This window comes from Talpa occidentalis, unplaced genomic scaffold, assembly GCF_014898055.3.
Source record: "Talpa occidentalis isolate TD23 unplaced genomic scaffold, MPIMG_talOcc4v2.1 talOcc4.3, whole genome shotgun sequence".
NCBI lineage: Eukaryota > Metazoa > Chordata > Mammalia > Eulipotyphla > Talpidae > Talpa > Talpa occidentalis.
Window position 1 is genome coordinate 99,996,157 of NW_023603184.1, and position 20,852 is coordinate 100,017,008.

The 20,852-nt window shown below is 39.2% G+C and overlaps 1 protein-coding gene across 2 annotated transcripts in view; it reads left to right on the forward strand.

Annotated features, from left to right (window-relative positions):
• CERS6 (ceramide synthase 6) overlaps positions 1 to 20,852 on the forward strand; it is a 258,158-nt gene that overhangs the window by 72,717 nt on the left and 164,589 nt on the right. The window contains exon 3 of one of the 2 annotated variants that reach the window (XM_037523469.2): positions 4,390 to 4,520. In XM_037523469.2, coding sequence (XP_037379366.1) covers positions 4,390 to 4,520 — 131 coding nt within the window. Of the gene's footprint in view, positions 1 to 4,389; positions 4,521 to 14,919; positions 15,137 to 20,852 lie in introns of those variants that run through there. The other variant, XM_054699834.1, reaches the window with a different exon arrangement.

Genomic DNA, 20,852 nt, shown 5'->3' on the forward strand with positions numbered 1-20,852 from the left:
GTAGTTCTCCCATGTTGTTTGTGACATGAAAGTAGTATTTTGCTTCACTGGACTTGAAGTAGGAGGGGGAGGAGGAGTTGGATCCTGTCTACATGTTTGAGTGATCATCTCACCTCTAAGCCTTGACCATGGTTCCAAGTCACCTTTGGAGAAGGGCATGGTTATCATCTTTCAAGTGTGCTGGGGTGCACCCTCGAAACTCTTAAAATCTACTGTGTACAGGACTAGCTACATAATTTGTGCAGGCTAGTGAAGAATGAAAATGTGGAATCTCTTGTTCAAAAAGCATGAAAAAAGTGCCCCTTAAAGGCATAAAAATAGAAAGCTCACTTCCACAGTCTTTCTTGACCTGTCAAGGTGTTTTTGTTCTTCCCTGTGGCTGGGGATATTCTCGCAGTAAATACAGACTGTAACAGGTACCTGCAACTCCACCCTGTGACTGACTATGCACGTGACTCGCTAGCTGTTGTGCTCTGCCTCTCTTGCCAGATCCCATGCTGATATGCCCAGATCAGGGGCGAAGAAGTTGAGGCAGTCCTCTACCCTTTCCGCGGGCATAATGCCTGTGTATTGCATTCTCTGCACCAGAACACACGAGGTGCCCTTTCCCTGTTGGACTGAGCAGGAGACTTGACACCACCAAGTTGCTTTGCTAACAAGAGTGCTGCCAGTCTAGGTTACAGTTGGCAGCCGCCATGTTCAACCCTGAGACACTTTGGAGTGAGCACACCAATCTCAGCCCTTTCCATGCTTGCATCCAAAGCAGAAGTAGTCACTGGCAGGAGTACACAGGGTGACAGGGCCTGGTAAGCCAGGGGACAAAGAAGTAAGTTACCTAGAACTCGTCTGGAGGAGGTAGTGGGACTATGGGAGCCTAGACTCCCAGTCCCGGAAACATTCTCCATTGTCACTTGAACTTAAGAGAGGAACCCCTAATTCCATATAAGATTATTAAGAATTTCAAGATAGCAACCACAGGAATTTAACCCCTAGTGTGGGCCTTTCAGAATCTGGGACTCTAGGATTACACTGGTCTCATACCCTGACTATGTCATTCTTGTCTATGAAATTAACTGATAAATTGAACCCCTTTAAATCCTCCAGCAGACTTCCCTTTGGAGGTAACATCTGTTTGCTGGTCTCTCTCTTCAGTAAAATGTAATGTTTTATAAGCATTGCAGAGCACTGATCCCTTCTGCAAAACAATTAAAAGTGTTGCTTTTGAGTCACTGGCCTGAGTGGTATATTGGAACATCCCTGTGCTGCTTCCCAGCAGTTGCCTTGGGCTATAAGTCATTAGTCAATGAGGGAGCATCTATTTGTGCCAGTGGTTTCCACTCTTTAGTTCACACTTGAGGAGTGAAATGCACATTGCTTCATCCAATTTCAAGAGATTCTGATTCAGTAGACAGGATGGGGTCCAAGATTGTGGGTTATTGGGCTCATTTCAAATGAATAGAATGATTATTTTCCTTTGGTGAATATTTTTGAGCTCCTTAATTGACTATATCCAGAGTTATGTAAAGATATCTATATATAACCAATCATTGGCAGGTATCTATAATCCCAGTCACCTCACTTTTCTAATCAAATTAATTCCCTGGCAGGGGAAAACTATATATGTCAGCTGTAAAACCAGGTTTTATAATCCAGAGTAATCATCATAATCCACTTTTGGTATATCACATTGTTTTTCAAAAATTATAAACTGGTTTCTTATAATTTTTTCTCCCTCATTCTCTTGTTATACCTGTCCCCTTTCTTTCCTTTTTATTTTCCTTTTCCCTTGGGCATTGATTATGATTATTAAAATTAATTATTAGTTATTTCTGGAAAAAATGTCTATGTGGGTCAGCATTATTCATTTATTTCCTTGGAAATCTTTAAAAAGAAAACATTGAACAATCAAAAAAATAAAAATATACCTGGGGGGAAAAAAAGAAGGAAAATCTCACAAACTCTATTTTCGGTAAAGTAGGAAATACTTATCTCCTAGTTTTCAAAAAATATATAAAGGCTAAGAAAAAAAAGCAGTTGGGATTGGACAGAAGCCATGTAGGAGGAAGTAAACAATGTGAAGTGTGGATGAAGAACTCAGTGGGCGTGGATTTCAGGAAAATGAACAAAAAGACAGCTCCTGGGGATGAGGGAGTGAAGCTCTCTCCACTGTTAACCACTCTGGGTAGAGGACCTGCTGAGCCCTCAGATGTCCCCGGCCTCATTTTCATTCAGAAAGGGGAGAAGCTATAGAGAGCACACATGGAGGGCACATTGTCAGGAAGCAGTCCACCCTGTGGCAGCAGAACTGCAAGAGCACCTTTTCTGCTCCCCATACTATGAGGAACTGATCAGGAAAATCCAACTCACTCGACCATGAGTAATAAAGAAGGACCCACACAACATCAAGGACAAATAAATGAAAGTATAGCCCATTTATTAACAATTGTTACCAAAAATTTGGGGCCGCAGGTCTAACAAAAATTGTGATGCAAAATTTTACCATAAATTTAAAAGGTAGTGAAGCAGTAATTCTTTGAGAGAGGACCATAGAAGCGAAATATAAGAACTACAGAAAATAATATTTGGTCAGCAGAAAGAGATGCAGTGTGAGCTGGAAGGTAGAACGTACTGAAACCATCACAGAAATAAAGAAAAAATTGGAAAGAACATATGAAACACTAGATTGCTGAAAACTCAGCAAGGAGCATGAGAGACAGAAATAGTAAAACTGAATTAAATGAAACAAAAAGCTCAAATAATTAGGTATATAGACCAAACTGATCAAATATCTGTATAAATGAAAACCCTTAAGGAAGAGTAAAGTAGAAAAAAAAAGTTCAAAGATCTTATTCAAGAAACTTTTCCTAAAATAAATGGAGACTCACTTTAATATGCTAATAAAAATGTAGTAAAAATTGACCCAAAAAGGTTGTTAGTTCCAAGACTTTCTAGGGAAAAAAGTCAGCATGAATTTAGTCTTCTTTATAGCAACAATTAGCAGAACAGTATGTTCAGGAAAATGTGAACTAAGAGTCTTATATTTAGCCAAATTGTTTTTACATTTTGTTTATATTTAACCAGATTGCCTCACATGTCTAAAAACGAACATATTTTAACGTGCAGAAAATTGGGGTTGGAAGGAGTTGTTCCCATGTCTCTCTTGAATAAACGTTCAAAACATTAATTTCAACAGATTAAGGATTATCAGACTAAGGTTTGTCAGGGAATGTTGGTGAGTTTTGAATAATTTCAAACAATTGAACCAAAATAAATAAATATGAGGATTTGGACCCTAGAACAGAATGTAAACTTTATCTACTATGACAGTGTAAAAACTACACAACTAACAATGATCGAGAGGGTGGAAGGTACAATAATTTCAGATTATTTAATCAGTAGCTGGGAGCAAAAGCATATCTTTTTAAGCAGCCAAATTGAGTAGTAGAAATATGAACATATTTAACAATGAAAAATAAAATCGAAGAGAGGTAAGATTATTGACTAATACTGGCTCAGGGAGGAAAGGAAATTTATACTAGTTTCCGGTATTACTCATATGGACTTATTATTGATTGAAAACAGATGGAAGTATTATGATTGTGTGGATAGCCACTATAATAAAAATTACTCACAAGAGAAAGGGAAATAAGACAAACTGTACTTGGTTTGTTAAAAATAAAAATTGTTTTAAAATCATCAATACAGAGAGCATAATGTAATTAAAGTGAGGGAAACTATAAATATTCTTATTGATTATATCAGTACCTCTAAAAGGGTTTGACTCATCTAATGAAAAATTCAGATTTGGGTTCCAAAGCTTTAAAGGAATGCCTTAACATAAGTAATGATAAATATTGAAAATAAGGGTAGGTCTGAGTAAGGAAATACAGGCACATATAAATAATAAAGAACACAGGGCTTCTAGTTTTACATGAAGATGGAATTCAGGCCAAAAAAGATTAAAATTAAACAAAGACTTGGCATTTTATTGCCAGAGGATACAAATCACAATGAATAGTTATGAAAATGCATGTATTGAATATCCTAAGAAGGTGAATCTTTGAATGATGCCTCTTTGTAAGTTCACCTTCCCCCAACTGCTTTCCTTGAAGGTTATTGCAGATAACACTGGAAGGTGGTGGTTCCCATGAAATCTTCCTCGCTGATGAGAAGTGCAAGTATTAGAGCAGGATCCATATTTTTCAATGAATAACTTCTCTTGTCCTAAGTGCTTGTTAATATTAGTGCTGTTAATGGAGGGCCAAGGTTCCCAGTGGTCTGTGTAGAAATCTCAATAGAAGATAGTCAATATAAAGGGGAAATCCCTGACATAGAAGAGATCTGTTTATGATGAAGATGAAAATGGTTTTCCTGGTACTTGCTTCATAGCATCCTGATGAAAAGCGACTGGAAGGCCTGTCCAAGCAACTGGACTGGGATGTTCGCAGCATTCAACGCTGGTTTCGACAAAGACGCAACCAGGAGAAGCCAAGCACACTCACCCGGTTCTGCGAGAGCATGTAAGTTGTTTTTCTTTTTTTTTTTTTTTAAGATTTATTTATTTATGCATACAAGAACTGGAGTACAGGCCAGAGATGTGGAGGGTGAGAGAATTCACCAGAGACAGAGTGGGGAGCAGAACAGGATCTACTGAAATACACTGCTGAGGGGAGCAGCAGGCGAGCCAGAAGTGGTCTGCTTCGCCATGTGGGTTGCTCCTGACCAGGGGGGATCGAACTCATGCTGCAGTGGCTGGTAATAGCTTGATAGCGCTGTCTTTTAACTCCTGTGCCACCAGGGAGGCCCCTGTAAGTTGTTTTTCTCTTTGAAAGAAAGCCTTGCCTAAGTTCTCATACCATCCCTGGGGTGAAAATACAGTTCAGTACAGGCTCCAACAGTCACCAAAAAGCATGCCTTCGGTGGAAAAATAGTCCACAAAAATCTGGGGGAATGATTGTGTGTTAAGATTTTGTAATGTTCACAATGACTGCAGTAAATGACATTTGCTACCTAATGGAATTTCTGCAAACTAGGAAGATGACAGGGGCTAACTGTGGTATTTTCAATCATCCACCTTTGAAATATAGCACTGGAAAGTCATTACTTCCATTGTTGGAATTTTAATAGAAGGGACTTTGTGAAAATGTTCTTTCCACTGATAACAGCTGAGATACTAGAAATGTTACCAAAGGGTCATGACGATGTCCTATATTCCTAGAGATTTAAGAAATGGCAGTATTATTTCCCTGGGTGAGTTTAATGAAGCATTGCTTGAAGGTGGGGAGAACGGAAAGAATGTCTCTTCCATTTCTGAAATGTGAACTTTATGGTGTGTAAATTATATATCAATAAAGCTGTTCAAAATAATAAAAGACTCACAGAGAACCCTTCCAGCGCAGTGATATTTGGAAGTACTGACACTCAATACACTTCCTTTTAGGAAAGTTAGAGAAAGAAATAGTGAAGCATTGAGCCACAGACCCAGCAAAGGAAAGATTCCGCTGCCAGACTCCTTGGTTGACTTGCTGTTCATCCTTTGGGGTTTGATTGTGCCTTTGTCTATCAGTTCTTTCCTTTGGGAGTATTTTCCTGACCTCTGGTCACTTAAACAATGGTGCTGTTAGTGTCGCTACCTTCCTTGTGGCTTTTTCTATTTGGGGTTAAAGTTGTATTTTCAGTTTTGTTTTCAGTTAAGCCAAAAAATTATTTTAACAATTGCAGTCTAAAGCTTGGAGAGAAACCCTAAGCTTAGGAGAAATGAGGGGTAGGGAAGATAGTATAAATTATGAGGGCTGGATGAATAGGGGGATCATAAACAGGGTCTTCAGGAGGTCAGTATATTTATAAAACCTAGAACAACAACCTAGTATATATAATCTGCAAATCCCTTCCTATAATTGAACTAGTGGCAGTTTATGGGAGCAGTATTTATGCATCTGGGCTCCTCTTGATCAAAAGCCAAAATTGCTTCCTGGCCTTGACACTTAAGCCAAAGGCTTGGGCTCTGTGGTTGAGCCTCATATCTGAGCAAGGGTGAAGTTGGATCTTGCCACACGTTAAACGCTGAAACTCACGTGCACGCTTCCCCTCCTCCAGTTGACTGCTTTGGAAATACACACTATCTCTTTCTGTACTGTACTCACCAGTTTATATGCTAGTGTGCATAAGGATTAGTCAGCTGGATCTTGTTAAAAATGAAGATTCTGATTCAGTGAGTCAGGGATGGCAGCCAAGATGGTGTTTTTAACAAGTTCCCAGGTGATCCTGATGATGCTGGCCCACAGACCACATCTTTCAAACAAGCAGGACTCAGCACTATACCAGTATCTGTATCTTCTCCGTGATTTCAACTGGTCCTTATCTGCATACCACTATCATGAGAATGTCATAGAAACAATCATTTAAAAATAATTTCTAAATGATTATTAGAGGCATGGCAATGTGAAGGCACAGTAGGGTAGGGGGTACAATGGTATCAATTATAATCTCTCAAGAAACTTATATAATAGCATCTAGAAGTAAGACGTGCTCTCTGAGTATGTGTGCATCAGTGTTATTACTTAAAATAACCATCCATGTGCTAGATGATGGGTATACTCAGCCAGTACTGACAGAACACCTGTAGGGTTAGGGCACTCAGTTTGCTGAGATTAGAACTGAGTTAATACCAGTGGCCTCTGACTTTTGTGTCAGAAGACTGTATTGATGAACTTGTTTTGAAACACTCTTCTCCCTTAGCTTTTGGGTTGCCCCTAAATTCTTCTGCCTCTCTGAAGGTTTTATTAGCATCACTTATTCTCCATTTTCCCTGTGGTCTGTTATGGACCTTTTATAAAGTCTTACTCGGATTCAGCCTCAACCTCTTAATGTCCTCATTGTCCCCCCACACCATGTCTGTAGAAGTTCCTTCCTCTCACCAACTTCTGCCAAAGCCATGTCTGGTGCAGATGTTTCTTCGGATGTATCATTGTGCTTTTTCCAACAAGCGTCTCTCGTTTACTTCTACTCCTGACTTTATCTTTTTTTCTATTGTCTGTTTGCCTCCGTTAAATTCAAACCAATCAATCACTAAGTTCTATTTGTTCTTTGTAAAGCCACAGCTTTGTCTCAGATCTTCATTGCCCTCATAGGTCTCATTATTTATATTATATTCATAGATAGTGTATCTGCTAAAAAAAATACATGTGCCTGAAATACTGTCTCCATGCTCTGCTGCTTCAAAACTTTGATTATTTTTTTCTCAAACTATAGGATAAATGTTAGGCTCCTTTGTCTGACACTAGTGTTAGGCCTTCCCATTTGAGGTTGGACACTTCCTTCCAGAGGCTTGTATTTTCACTGTCGGTATATTTTCCATTCGTGCTTTGGTTCCTTGCTTTCAGGCAAGGAACACCTACATTCCTCTGCTCTGTTCCTCTATCCGCTACCCATTCTTCAAACCCCAGTCCCTCTCTTTGGGTAATTTAAATGGAATCACTGCTTTTTATGTGACTTTTTAGTTATTCTTAACTTGTTTATGTGTTTTCACTGTAATTATATCATATTGGTGCTTGAAACACAAGAATCACGTCATGTTTTTCTTGCATACTTCTCAGCCTTTACTACAATGTACAGATTGCTGAATAAATAGCTGCTAAATGACTGTATTAAAATGATGTCGTTTTGGAAGGCTTTGCTGATCTAAATTGATCTAAATTGGCATCCCGATTCCCCCTGTGAAAAGTGCATAAGGTACAATGACTTAACCTAAAGTTTGTGTAGGAAAATTACTGTACTGTGGAAAACTCTAAGACAGTTTCAAAGGCAAACATTCAAAGAAAAGAATGGGGTGGCAAAGGAGGACATTTAAATAACACCACAAGGACTAAAGCAGAATTATATTGGGCTGTGTATGCACATTTGTTTGTCAGAGTTATTTGCTCATCAATATAAAACAAAGATTTGAAATAGTTGCTCTTAAGCAAGATGCTCATTATAATCTGAAAAAATACACATGCGCAGGCCCTGCCCCAGGATGTCTGATTCAGAATGGTGACCCAGGTGGACATGTATGTCTTGGAAGAAACCTCCTGAGTGCTTGTGATGTACATCCTCAGGGAGCACCAATATCTGAAGAGAGATGAGTACTGTACAAAAATGCTAAAAATTAAGTAGAAAGAAGACAACTAGTTCAGGGCTCGTAGATCTAGGGCCCAAATATAAAGATTCTTTTTTCCCCCCTGTTACATAAGTTATTATTTTAGAAGTCTAGAATCCTCTTAGGGCATTGTGCTTCATCTCTCAGCAGTGTGGAGCAGCCCCAGTATGCATGCCAACCAGTGCTGGTAACCATCTGCTGGCTGGTCCTGGTCTTGGCAGCCTCATTTCATGCAGATGAACTGAGTGGAAGAAGATGTTCAGCAAGTAATGTGCTGAAACATTGACGTGATTTTTTTTTTCTTCATGCTTGATGTCACTCATTCATAACTGTGCTAGTTTTGATGCATGTTTCTTCCAGACACATTTAAATCCTTATTGGTGACTGAGATAGAGATTTTCAAGAGGCAGTGTAGATTTTATAAAAATGAGATATCATGTGGAACATCTTGGGGGAAAGTGGTTCTGAATGAAGTCCAGTGCTGGTGGGAGCTATGGTTTTAGGCTGCTGAACCTTTAACTTCCTCCTCCAGCAGTTGCATCAAGATAATATAAAAAATAAAAAATATCTGCAGCATGAAACAGAGATACGATGTCAAAATAATTGACTTCCCACTCATCTATGTACCTGTACTCATCATTTTTGAGTATCGTGCAGTACATCTAAGAGCACACACCTGGGAGTAAATATTATGTATGACTTTCATTTAGGCAGTTTCCTGTTGACTGGAAAGATAAATCTCAGAAAATATAGTGCAAGAAATAGTATACTTCACAGGTTAGTACTAATTTATTTGCAGTGATGTTTGCTCCAAATGGAACCTGTGCTGTAAGATGAGAGCCCAAGATTTTCTTTTCTTTAGAAATTACACTTTCGAGCTAATGCTGATCAAAACGACCCACAATACTGCCATATTTTGATACTTCTGTTTAGTGACAGCAGACTGACCACAATCTAGGAACCTTTTGAAATTGTAACTTTGTTTCTGCAAAGAAACCCTGTGATCTTCATAATCTGTGAAGTGGTTTAACCAGTTGCCCTCATTCACCTAAGTCCTTCACTCTTGTTATTTTGGTGCTGTTTTACTTGGACAAGTCAGCAGTGCTGTCTCATGATCTCAATAGGAGAGTGGAGCCTAATAATCGAGGCAAGAGAAAAATAGAATTATACAGGAAACAAGTTGAGTGCTCATATCCCTTTATTTCAGATCAATCTTTGATCTGAGGAAATTGTGTGGTGAATATTTTCAACGTATTCATAACCCAGCCACCTGTTTATGGGAAAAATAAAAAGCCAACTGATTTTTTTGCTAAGCTGTTTTAGAATCTTCCATGTACCCCATATTCTGTTGATGAACAAACTTTGCCAAACAGAAAATTCAGTTTTGATTATTTTCTCCATGGGACCGTGACATGAACATGATGTACCAAGTTTACTACCAAAGTTCTCCTGGAGGTTGATGCAGTTTTTGAAAGTAGAATAGAAAGTATTGTGGTCTAGAAAAACGGCACCTTCCTGTTTCAAGTACTGGGTTATACACGATCAGCAATATGTCAATGCTGTTCATGAGTCTGGAAAAAATTAAACATAAAATTGAAGGACAACATCTTAATTCTTGAAAAGTACAAATTTGAATGTTAGCTTGCAATTGTGATGGTGGTCTCTGTTTTCCATTAATACAAAATAGTTCCTGGATGGGTGAACAATTTCCATCATCCAAAATATATAGTTGCTGGCCTAGTTGTTATTAACATTTTGTTGAGTCACGGAAATTCTTTTTTTTAATGATTTAAATCTTTGTGTTATATTCAGGTCAGTTTTAACTTTGGAGAGGGGTCAAATAGGGAGAGGGACCATTTACTGTAAATGGCCAGATGACAAATATTTTAGAGTACACAAATCTTATTGCAGTTACAACTCTGCTGTTGTAACACAAAGATAGCCTTAGAGCAAGCAAATGTGCATGGCGGTGTTGCAATAAAACTTTATTTATGGGTACTGACATTTGAAGTTGTCATTTTTATGTGTCATGAAGAATTATTCTTTAAAAATTTGTTTTCAATCATTTGAAAATCCAAGAACTGTTCTTAACTCATGGGCTGTACAAAAACAGAATGCAGACTGGATTTAACTGGCAAGCTATAGTTTGCCAGACCCTTCTTTTAGGATTACACTACTGTTAGCATTTCTTTCAGAATATCAATAAAGAGAACATGATTTACAGCACCAGACATAGTCATCCATTGCTCAGAGTGTCACCACATAACAGAAACATTAGGACAGTTCTGTAATTAGCGTGCAGATTCCTGATACATGGTGACTTGATAGTGTGCATTTTCATTTACTTCAGCCAAGAACCTCTTTGAAGTTTGTATTCAGAAGTCAGTATTACTTTCAGTACAAAAATTCTGAAGATTGAGAAACTGGACTATAGAGTCTGCTGTTTTGGCTTGAGTACGTTTTTGAAACTTACCCCCTCTTTCCATTCTAGAACCACCATCTGTGGTAAGTGAACTCAGGTTTTCCATTTAGATTAAGCCTCTCACATTCCTTGGTGGCATACAGCTAGGCCTCTAATTCATGCATACTGGCTAATTAAGGAAAACAGATTTTTGCTAAAAATATCATGCTTTGGTTAAGTTGGCTGCAATTATCTACTGCTGGTCAGTTTTTCTTTAGATCCTAAATTTCTAAGAGCTTGGTAGATAAAAATTTTTTCAATAATTTTATTCAACATGGACTTGGGTGGTGATGAGCAGGTTAAAGGAATAAGTGAGTTTATTAATGCTTACTGTCTTTAATTCTGTCTGTCATTTTTTGAATCTATAGGCCATTTCTCTTTATTGTTCATTTTAAAAACTATTTGTGATTTAGAAAAGAATCATGAAAATCACTCTATTCAACTTTGATTAGAGAGGATATATGAAAGCATATTTATTGTTCATAAATACTGGGGAATATCATTCCAAAGCCTATCACCATAAATACTTTAATTTTTACTACCTATACAGAATTGTATTCTATTATATGCCAAACAAATGCATGTACAGGCAATGTACCTGAGCTTAGTTCCTGTCTTTTGTGAAATTTTTTTTATAGAACTGACCTCACTAGAGTTAATAAAGAAGACTCTAATAAACATTATGTGTTGTGCTTTATCTTCAAAATTAATAAATCATTTATCCTGAGTGGCAGTACAGTCACTTATGCTGTAAAATGACATAAGCATTCCTAAATCCAATGCAAAACTGCACACCAAAAAACCCAAAACAAATACAACAGAGATTATGAGAAAAATAGTCAAGGGTACAATACTCATAACCATCATTAGTGACACATTAAAAAAAGAGATAGGATCCTAATGAAAACAGCACAATTTTTAATGGTTAAATGGTTAAAAAAATATAAAGATGGTAGTAAGTTTTTTTTATAAAGATTTATTTATTTATGCATACAAGAGCTGGGGCACAGGCCAGAGATCTGGGGGGTGAGATGATTCACCAGAGACAGAGTGGGGAACAGAACAGAGAATAACAGAAATACACTGCTGAAGGGAGTAGTGGGCGAGACAGGAGAGGTCTGCTGCGCCATGTGGGATGCTCCCTGGCCGGCTGGGGGTCGAACTCGTGCTGCAGAGGCTTCATAGTATGGTGCTTAACCCCCTGCGCCACCAGGGAGGCCCCAAAGATGGTAGTAAATTTTGCCCTTTACCTTGAAAAAGACCTGAAGTCTGCTTCTAAATTATCCTTGGTATATTAGTTTACGGGGGCTGCCGTAACAAAATACCACAGACTGACTGTCTTAAACTACACAAATGTATTTTTTGTAGATCTAAAGGATGGAGGTTTATGGTCAAGATGTCACAGGGTGTTTTCTCTGAGGTCTTACTCCTTGGTTTGAGTATCACCACCCTCTCCTGTGGTATTTCATGATCTTTCATCCGGGGGTGCCCCTCTTGATGTCCCTTCCTCTCCTGGTAAGGACACAGTCACACTGGAATAGGATTCCACTCTTAGAGCCTCATTTAACTTGAATTGGCTCCTGAAAGGTCCTGTGTTGAAATATGCTCACACTGGAGGGGAGAATTAAAAGTATTAACTTTGGCAGACAGTGTTGAAAGGATTGCAGTTCATTAGTTACTGTGAACTGGTAGGAGTTAGATCTGACATCTGAGGGGAAGTTGTAACACCGGATGGTTGTGTCTCAGAACACTTGCGAGCTCAGGTAACTTAGAGATGCTTCAGAGGTGTGTGTGTGTGTGTGTGTGTGTGTGTTTTGTGTGTTCCTATGCTGCTTGTCAACTCAGCACAGTCTTTTGCATTTTCCTACTATCTGGCAGGTCACCTCACACATAAGCAAATTTGAAATTCATGTTATGTTCACTAACTTGGGAGAATACTTAGGAGTTTCAAAATGAGCCTAAGCAGGACTGAGGTACAAGGGAGTGATACAGGAGGTGAGTACTGAAGCCAGACAGTCTGAGTTCGAGTCATCTCTCTAATAAAAATCTGTGGAGAATTTGGGAGATTTGTTTTGCCACCCTAAGCTTCAATTTCTTTATTTTTAAAATGGGTATAATGTGAGTGCCTATCTCAGAGGCTGGCTGTAAAGTTTAAATAAGTTAATATATATAACGTATTTAGAAAGGTCTCTGGAACACAGAAAGGAGGTAGTTGAATGTTAGCTACTTTCAACACCCTCTGGTTGTCTGTAGTTAATTTGGTATAGTCAGGCTAGCAGCAAGTTGCTAGTAGTCTGTCATATTGTACACTGACAATATGGCCTCCTCCTCAGAGCCTTAGGCACATTACCTAGCAGAGGCGACTCTGGGATTTGTTATTTAGGGACGAGGGATCCAAGGTGCAGACAGGGCAGGTTCTCAATTTAGAATCAAATTCTTTTATTCTCTGAAACCCCAAGGAAGCAGGATTCATGTGGATTCATAGGATTGTCAACTTGGACTTTACTTAACACACATAAAAAAGAAGCAAAGCCCATCTGAGTTCAGAGCTTCAGAGCCTTTGGCTACTGCTGTGGTGTGATGTGACAGAAGTGGATGAGAAAAGGTGTCCTACTTCAGCAGGGAGCCGTGCTAGCTGTGCCTCTAGAAGTCAAAGTTTTTGAAGCACCACATGAGAAATGTCAGATCACAGAGTGAATATCTTTGAACCACAGAGATTTAAAATTTGCCTCGGTGATTTTGAGGAGGACACAGCTTGTCGCCACCAGGGAGGGAGAGAGGAACAAAGCCTGGAGCTCAGTGGTGCTGACTTTGGTCAAGTCACCTCTGTTGGGGCCAGGACAGTCCATCGGCCATAGGAGGTCAGCGTGGTTTCTGGGTGCAGGAGTTTGCTATTAGGTGTAATATGTATTGATTATCTCTTTTGTGCAGGTGAGTAGCTAAGGAGGTAATTGGTCTTTAACAAATTCGATACTGGGAATCAAATGTACCTGGTTCATCTCTTGGTCAAGCTATTTACACTTAGCAAGTAATTTAACTTTGTTTAGTCCCAGATACTTGTCTATAAAGGGGAAGTAACTCCTATTTATAGGCTCATTTCTGGGGATTAAATGAGGGGAGTATGTAAAATGTATATCTTTTGGTGTCTGGTTCCCATTCAGCTGGGGTTGCAACAATTTCTGACGTCGTGGGACTCACAGTAACAATTATTCTGTTTAATGGTAAAGTACCTCTAACCTCTAATACTTCTAACTTCTAATCTCTAATACTTAGGTCATGTGAGTCCTTCCTAGGGCCCCTTCCTAATTTCTCCAATCATGGGGTTTTCTGAGTCTTGCATATTTGGTTGCTATCAGAAGAATTATATTTTAGATTCTGATAAAGAAAGCACTTTTTTTGCTTCCTTTTGGGAACCCTGTCTGATTTGCTCTTCCTTTCTCCCTTTCTCTTTTGCCCCCACCCCTGCTCTTGCCCCCCTCCTCCCCGCTATTACCCCCCCCCAGGCTGTCACAAAGACAAGTCCTGGCTTTTCACCCTTCTGGGATTACTTCATGGTGGCCATGTCCCTGGCAAGGGGCAGACAGGAGGCTTAAACTATTCCTCAAGCATTGCGAATTTAATTATAATGGTCTTACAAGTTGACATGTTGCATATGACTTCTGATGTTTGAATAAGACATCCAGTAACATAAGGAGTAAATGTTTTTGTGTGTACAATGGTGCTGGGAGGGAGGGCAGGCATTTGAACTGAGCAAATATGCCCAGCCACTTCCACTTTGGGAAGATCTGAGCAGATTCCAACTGACTATTGGGGAAGCAGGTCATTGAGATTTTATTTGCAGGCATCCCCAAAAGGAAATTCATAATGAGCCCTCTATGACATCTGAAATTTAACATTCAACTATAGAATGTTGGAGAAGAGTCAAGAACTTCATATGTTATCACATTCAGAGCAAAGGGGGCACCTGGGTATTTTATTTGCCCACCATAGCTGCTGCTTCCTTTCCTTCCATGCTCTAGTTTGTTGAAGACTGAGATTTAGCTTCTTTGCTTTCTCCTTGGCAGACTCGTCACACTTTGAGTCATTTTCTACTCATGTGCTTGGAGACTTGCTATCTTCCGCACTTGCATCTCTCTCTATTAAACTGTCTTAACACCTTGACTTGTGGGTCTGACTTACTCAGCTTTCTACCCTCCCAGCTCAGCACAATGCGTGGTGCTTTCTAAGACCCCAATTAATGTCTCCAGTGATTCAATTATTTGGATTAGGGATTGGATTGGACCGCTAGGGACTAGAAGACTGAATTTAATTAGAAGAAGTTCAAGTTTATTGTCTTTTAAATGGTCCTAGGGAAGATTAAGACTGGGTGGGAGGAGACAGGAAAGGCTTTCTGGAGGTGACCCTGCAGAATTTTTAAAGATGATTACATCAGTCAGGCAGAGAAAGAGACAATGGCTGGGGGTGGAAGTCACCAGAGGAGTGCAGCATGTTCTGAAGCTCCAGGCAGAGGAAGAGGCAGCCGAGAGGGAAAGCCAAGGGTAAGGCAGCCCTCTCACCCCGCTAAGACCCTGGGTGTTTCTTCCCTCTCTCTTGTCTCTGCATAGCTAGGGCTACCTGACCTTCTGCTCCCAAATGGCTTTGCCTTTCCTACTTTAACAATAAACCCCACGTTTACTGAGTGTTTGACTCAATGAAGAATGGAACTGCTTTTATTATTGCTTCACACCAATGTATGACTAACCTTTGAATAGTTTTTGTTTTTTGCTCCTTGAATACAAATCTTTCATTGGTAAGTATGTAACAATGATTTCATAAGTATTGAACAGTGATTTCCACTACATATGTTCCTTTCTCCTTCTGTGGTCTGTGTCTAGCTTTTGTCTTGTCTTCTGAAAAGTACATGGTGCAGAGAATTGGCACCATGTCCTCTCCTCGTTTCTTTCCCACCCCCCCACAAACATGCAAAAATCAAACATCCAAAGAAAAAGAAAGATAAACAAATTATCATTGTCCTCTTGACTACCTTCCATGTCATATTTCACAAAAAAAAACCAGAATGGACAACCCATGATAACTGGCAGTATGTCACTGATTCAGCACTTGGAATGAAGTCCTAACTAACAAAAGAACACAAAATTAGGACATGCAGTCAAGAAAGCATGAACATGCTTATGTACTTTTGGGGACTGTCAAATATTTGAAATTAAGATTGTTCCAGAAAATCCAGAGGGAAAACCCCACATACTCACTGGACTTAATTGACTTCAGTTTCCCAGATGGTTGCAGATAGCTTCCATGTGGCAGGGGCTAAGGGCTGGGAGATCTCAAGGTAAAAAGGACTAAATTGCCACTCTCTGGTGCTCAGAGTTCAGGAGTGGAACAGCACAACAATTTAGCAGAGTGCTGCAGGAGCACTTAGCTCTTCTTGGAGACAGGGTTGAGTCATCAAATTGTAATGAATACTTGTGGCCTAGCAAACCATATTTGAGATAAACAAATGTAAGAATTGGTCAAGATAGAAAGCTTCTTGTGTTTGCATTTTATGATGGACTTGGGGGACAGAATTAATATTTAAGTAAATATATTAGGCTAAATTGGTCCTATCCATAAAGTTTATTTATGGAATTTTTACCTTTCAAAGGAACAATAATTGTCCGGTGATAACCATAATAATGGGATTAATGGGATTCTGCCTGGTCTTCCTAGAGTGAAACATAGACCCCCAGCCCTACTATGTGTGTTATTGCTGTGGGTGCTAAGAGAGCCACTGAACATGCAGATTCCTTTCCTGTGCTGGACCTTACTTAGTGCTTCTAGCCAGTTTTCTTTCACAACCATCCCTTTTTTTAGGTCTCCTTTCTTCTTTGTGGATGGCTGGGTGGGGATGGGGAGACACTAGAAATACTGGAAGTGCTTCTGCCTTGCAGAAGAAGGTCTCCAGTGATGTGAAGACTGAAGATGGGAAGATTGGGACAGTGCAGAGAAATGGAAGCCAATTAAAGATTTCTCAATATTTGGGGTACTGGTACATGTTATGCTTTGTGAGATGAGGTATGAGGGCCTTCCCCTGCATGTGTGGTGCGATTGGTAGACCCATGCAGATCTCAAGACATAGCATATACACAAGTTCCTCCAAAGTTGTTCTTTATGTGTATTTTTTAACATACGCTCTGATTTTCTTCCATTATTCATTGTGATGGCAGTTTATCATCTATTTTCTCTCCAATTGTTCATTTTAATTGTGGAAATGTGTCCAATTTGAACTGATTTCAATTATTATTGATTTTAATTCTAAAATGGGACTTAAATCTGTGTTCCTCATTTCAATTTGATTGGTTCAAAATAAAATACTGTTTTATCTTGAATTATGCAGTGTTTTCATGAATCTTGGCTAAATCTCTTGTGTACCAAAATCTACAGGCTTCTCTTGCATCGTTATTTTAAGGGTTCTTGTGTCTGTTTCTTCCCAATAGTTGTATGGTTCAGTAAATATTTTTTGAGCATTTAGTATGTGCTGGCTTCTGTATCAAATAGATAGAAAATAGATGGACTAATGACATCATCTCTTTGTCTTTTAAGCATTAGTTTCCTTATATGTAAAACAAGGCTACTATCTTAAAAACCTGATGGAATTATTTTAACAAACAGAATACTTTCTATAAAGCCCCTGGAAGATTGCCTAACACATAGTAAAAGTTAAGAAAAGTAATTACTTTCAATCAATTTGAATTTCTGTCTATTAATAGCTGACAGAGTGAATTGAATTCCCATGTCTAGTCAAATAATATCATTCCAAGTTTGCTAAACACCCTAGGGAATCACATTCCCACCATGCATTTTTATCAAAGCTTTATTTCTATTAAATCCCCAAACGCCTGAAGATGTAATTATTTGGTAGGTTTGATGTGGTGGCTTTTGTTGGAGGAATAAAAATGCATAATTTTTATTTCTTCTTCCCTTTAAAGAAAAACTTGGAGATCATAGTGAAAACATGATTTTCTGGCTTTCTGACTTTTAAAGTGGCATGTAATTTGAAACCACCGTTATTTGTTATTCCCTTGTGCAGAACAGCAGGATAAGGGGCTTATTGGCAGAACAGGGAGGTTTTGATGTCAGGAGAAGAGGTCAAGGCTTACCAGGGCCAGCAGGCATGGCACACAGGAGCTCCATCTGCTTGTCTCTGTCACCTACCAGCTCACTTGGCCTCAGTTTCTTGAAATTTAAAATGGGTCAGACAGTACTTCAGTACTTGAAATGGGGCTTTGGAATTGTTCTGAAAACAGAAGGCTCTTAGGCTTAGTAAGTACATTATGCACTTTGTAAGCTGTTGTAATAATGATCGTTAGCTGTAGCACTATCAGTATCACTGAAGCAAAGAAGACCTCCTCTGTGTAGACTCATAAGTCTTAGCTTTCTTGAAAAAGTTTTAGCTTTTCTAAAGGATGTCATGTGAATTTCTGAAAATCCATCTCTTTTTAGTGTATTGTGGTAGGTGGAGGCATTCTTGCTCCTGCCCTGGCCTTTGCCTGCCCATCCCACTCTCCCAACTCCCTCACCCCCACCTAAGATGCCCTTCCCCCTGCCCATCCACTTGGCAAGTAGCTCTTCCTCTATCAAGACTCAGTTCATCTTAATTCAACAAACTGAACTTTAGCTGAGTGAGGTTGGGGGTAGGGTAGAAGGTGAGGGAAGGGGGTGGCCAGATTATGCTGAGCCCTGCAGACATTGGAAAGACTTTGGTGCTTTACTCTGGGTGGTTTTGAGCTGTGTCATTATCTCGTTAACATTTGAACACGTTCACTAGCTAATGTGTTCAGAATGGATTGTAGGGAGGTAAGAACAAACAAGGGAGAACAGCTAGAAAGCCACTGCAGTAATCCAGGGAAGACTTGAACTGGGGTGGAAGTAGTGGAAAAATCAGAGGAGTTTTGATTCAGGATTTTTGAAGAACTTTGAATTCTGAAAAATTTCCAACATATAAAAAATGAAACAATAGTTTAGAGAACACCCATTTATACTCTACATTTTGAGATATTTGCTTTATTTATACCTATTTTTTCTGAACCATTTCAAAGTAAAATATAGACATAATGAGACTGTGCTATAGCATGAATATCCAAAATAAGGAGGTTTGTGTCCATATAGACAGAGTACTGTTATCATACCAAACTAATACATTAAATACATAGCTCATATTTAGATTTCTCAATTGTCATCTCTAAATGTCTTTTAAACCTGTGTTTTTTTCTTGGTAGAATCCAGTTAAGTTCATTCGTTCTGTTTCATTTTTATGCCTCTGAAATCTCTCTTATTTTAACTTTTGAATTTTGAAATAATATAAACACAGAATGTCAAGAACAGTCTAAAAAATTCTGTTTACATGACACTCAGATTCACCAATTGTTAACATTATGCTATATGTGCTTTCATAGTCTTTATGGGTAAGTTTCAGATCAAGATTTATTTTGGAGATAGAGTATGCAGAATATGCCAAGAGATTGGTTGTGTGATGTGAGAATGAATATTTGAGGGTGACCCTCGGGTTTTTGGCCTGAGCAGCATAAAGGAAGGAGTTGCCATTAGTTGAATTGAGTAAGGTGAGGGAGTCGCAGGTCTGGGAACAAGCTTGAGGTCTGTTCCTGTCATGTTAAATTTGAGCTCTCTATTACAAGTCCATGTTGGAGAGGTGCTGTAAGTAGCTGGATAGATGAAGAGGGAGTTGAGGGACAAGGCTGCAGATAGTAGATTGGCAGTTCTCAGTGAATAGTTGGTTTTTAAAGCCCTGAGGCTGTAAGATTAGGAAGAGAGTGAGCCTAAATAGAGAAAATGTGCGAGGACTGAGTCTTGCAGTGTGCTCCAAGGTGGAGTTGAGGTGAAGTCAATGGAGGGACCGTGAAGGAGGGATGAGCGATTGGAAGAAGCCAAGAGAAGGTGGTCACCTGTTTCAATCAATACTCATCAGTCATGTAACCTGAGAACTGAGAAGTGGCCAATGGATTTGGTCCTTGGTGTCACAGAAGTCATCGGTGCCTCTCGGAAGAATGATCAGATGAATTAATTAGGAATGAAACCTGTAAGAGGACTCAGGAGAAAAATCGAGGGAGTGAAATTGCAATATGGGGAACACTTGAGAAGTTCGCTATTAATGTTGATTTGGAAACAGAGGATGGTAATTGGAGGAAGAATGCAGGATTAGGGATTTTTTTTTAATAAGGAAAAAACGTTATGGCATGTTTCTATCGATGATCCAGCAGAGAGAGCAAAATTGTTGATGTGAAAAGGGAGAGAAGACAAAGAGCTGTGTCCTTGCTAGTTGGGAGGAGCTGGAATGTGGTGCACACATACTAGAACCAGAAGCAGCGATGGTTCATTTGTGGGAATAGGCGGGAAGCCTGAGTCCCTGGGCAGGGATGCTGGTAGGAGAGTTGTGTCGAGAGCTGATGGCAAGTGGAGAGATTGCTTCTGTCCTCTGGGTGAAATAGGAAACAAGGTTATCAGCAGAGAGAATGGACATCAACGGAGGTATTGTGTTTCTCCTCTCTCCCCAGAATGCATCTGCAAGCTGGGACGTGGGCCCCAGTAAATAGATGAATCTGTTAGCACTTAGACCTTGGACTTCTCATCCTCTGGAACTGTGAGAAATCAATGTCTATGGTTTAAGCCACCTAAAGTCTGATATTTTATTATAGCAGCCTGAGCAGACTAAGACAAACAAACATTTACTTATTCTTTATCATTTCCACATTCTTTTTTACAGGAGGTATTGTCTAAGAAAGGGAGGGCAAGTCACTTATGTTCAGTTTGTAACTTTGAAGATACTCTGGGAACAAAACTGACCCAGAAACCCTATTTTGTATATGGTTATCTTTAAGGAAAATGTCTCCATTTTAATAAAGCACTATTGTTTCTTTTAGTTCATTACCTTGTAAACTGCTGAGTAGTCAATTCTCATATAATTGGATAATGTTCTCTTCCAAACTCCCTCCATCCGAAGAAAGTCTGTACCACATGCTCAAGATTCTTAAGCCACCACATGGATTTCTCTAGAGCTTTGGAAGATCTGATGTACTAGATATTTTTATTTAATTTATGTTTTTAATTTTAAGAGACACATCCCAGATATGCCTGCAGCCAGCCAGCCAGTTTTCTAAATCTGCATATAAATAAGAATGGAGAGAAAGAAGAAAACAAACAAAAAAGGCAGCAAGCAGCATGGCTTTTTTTCTTTCCCAGTTTTTTCTGTTTATACTCTGC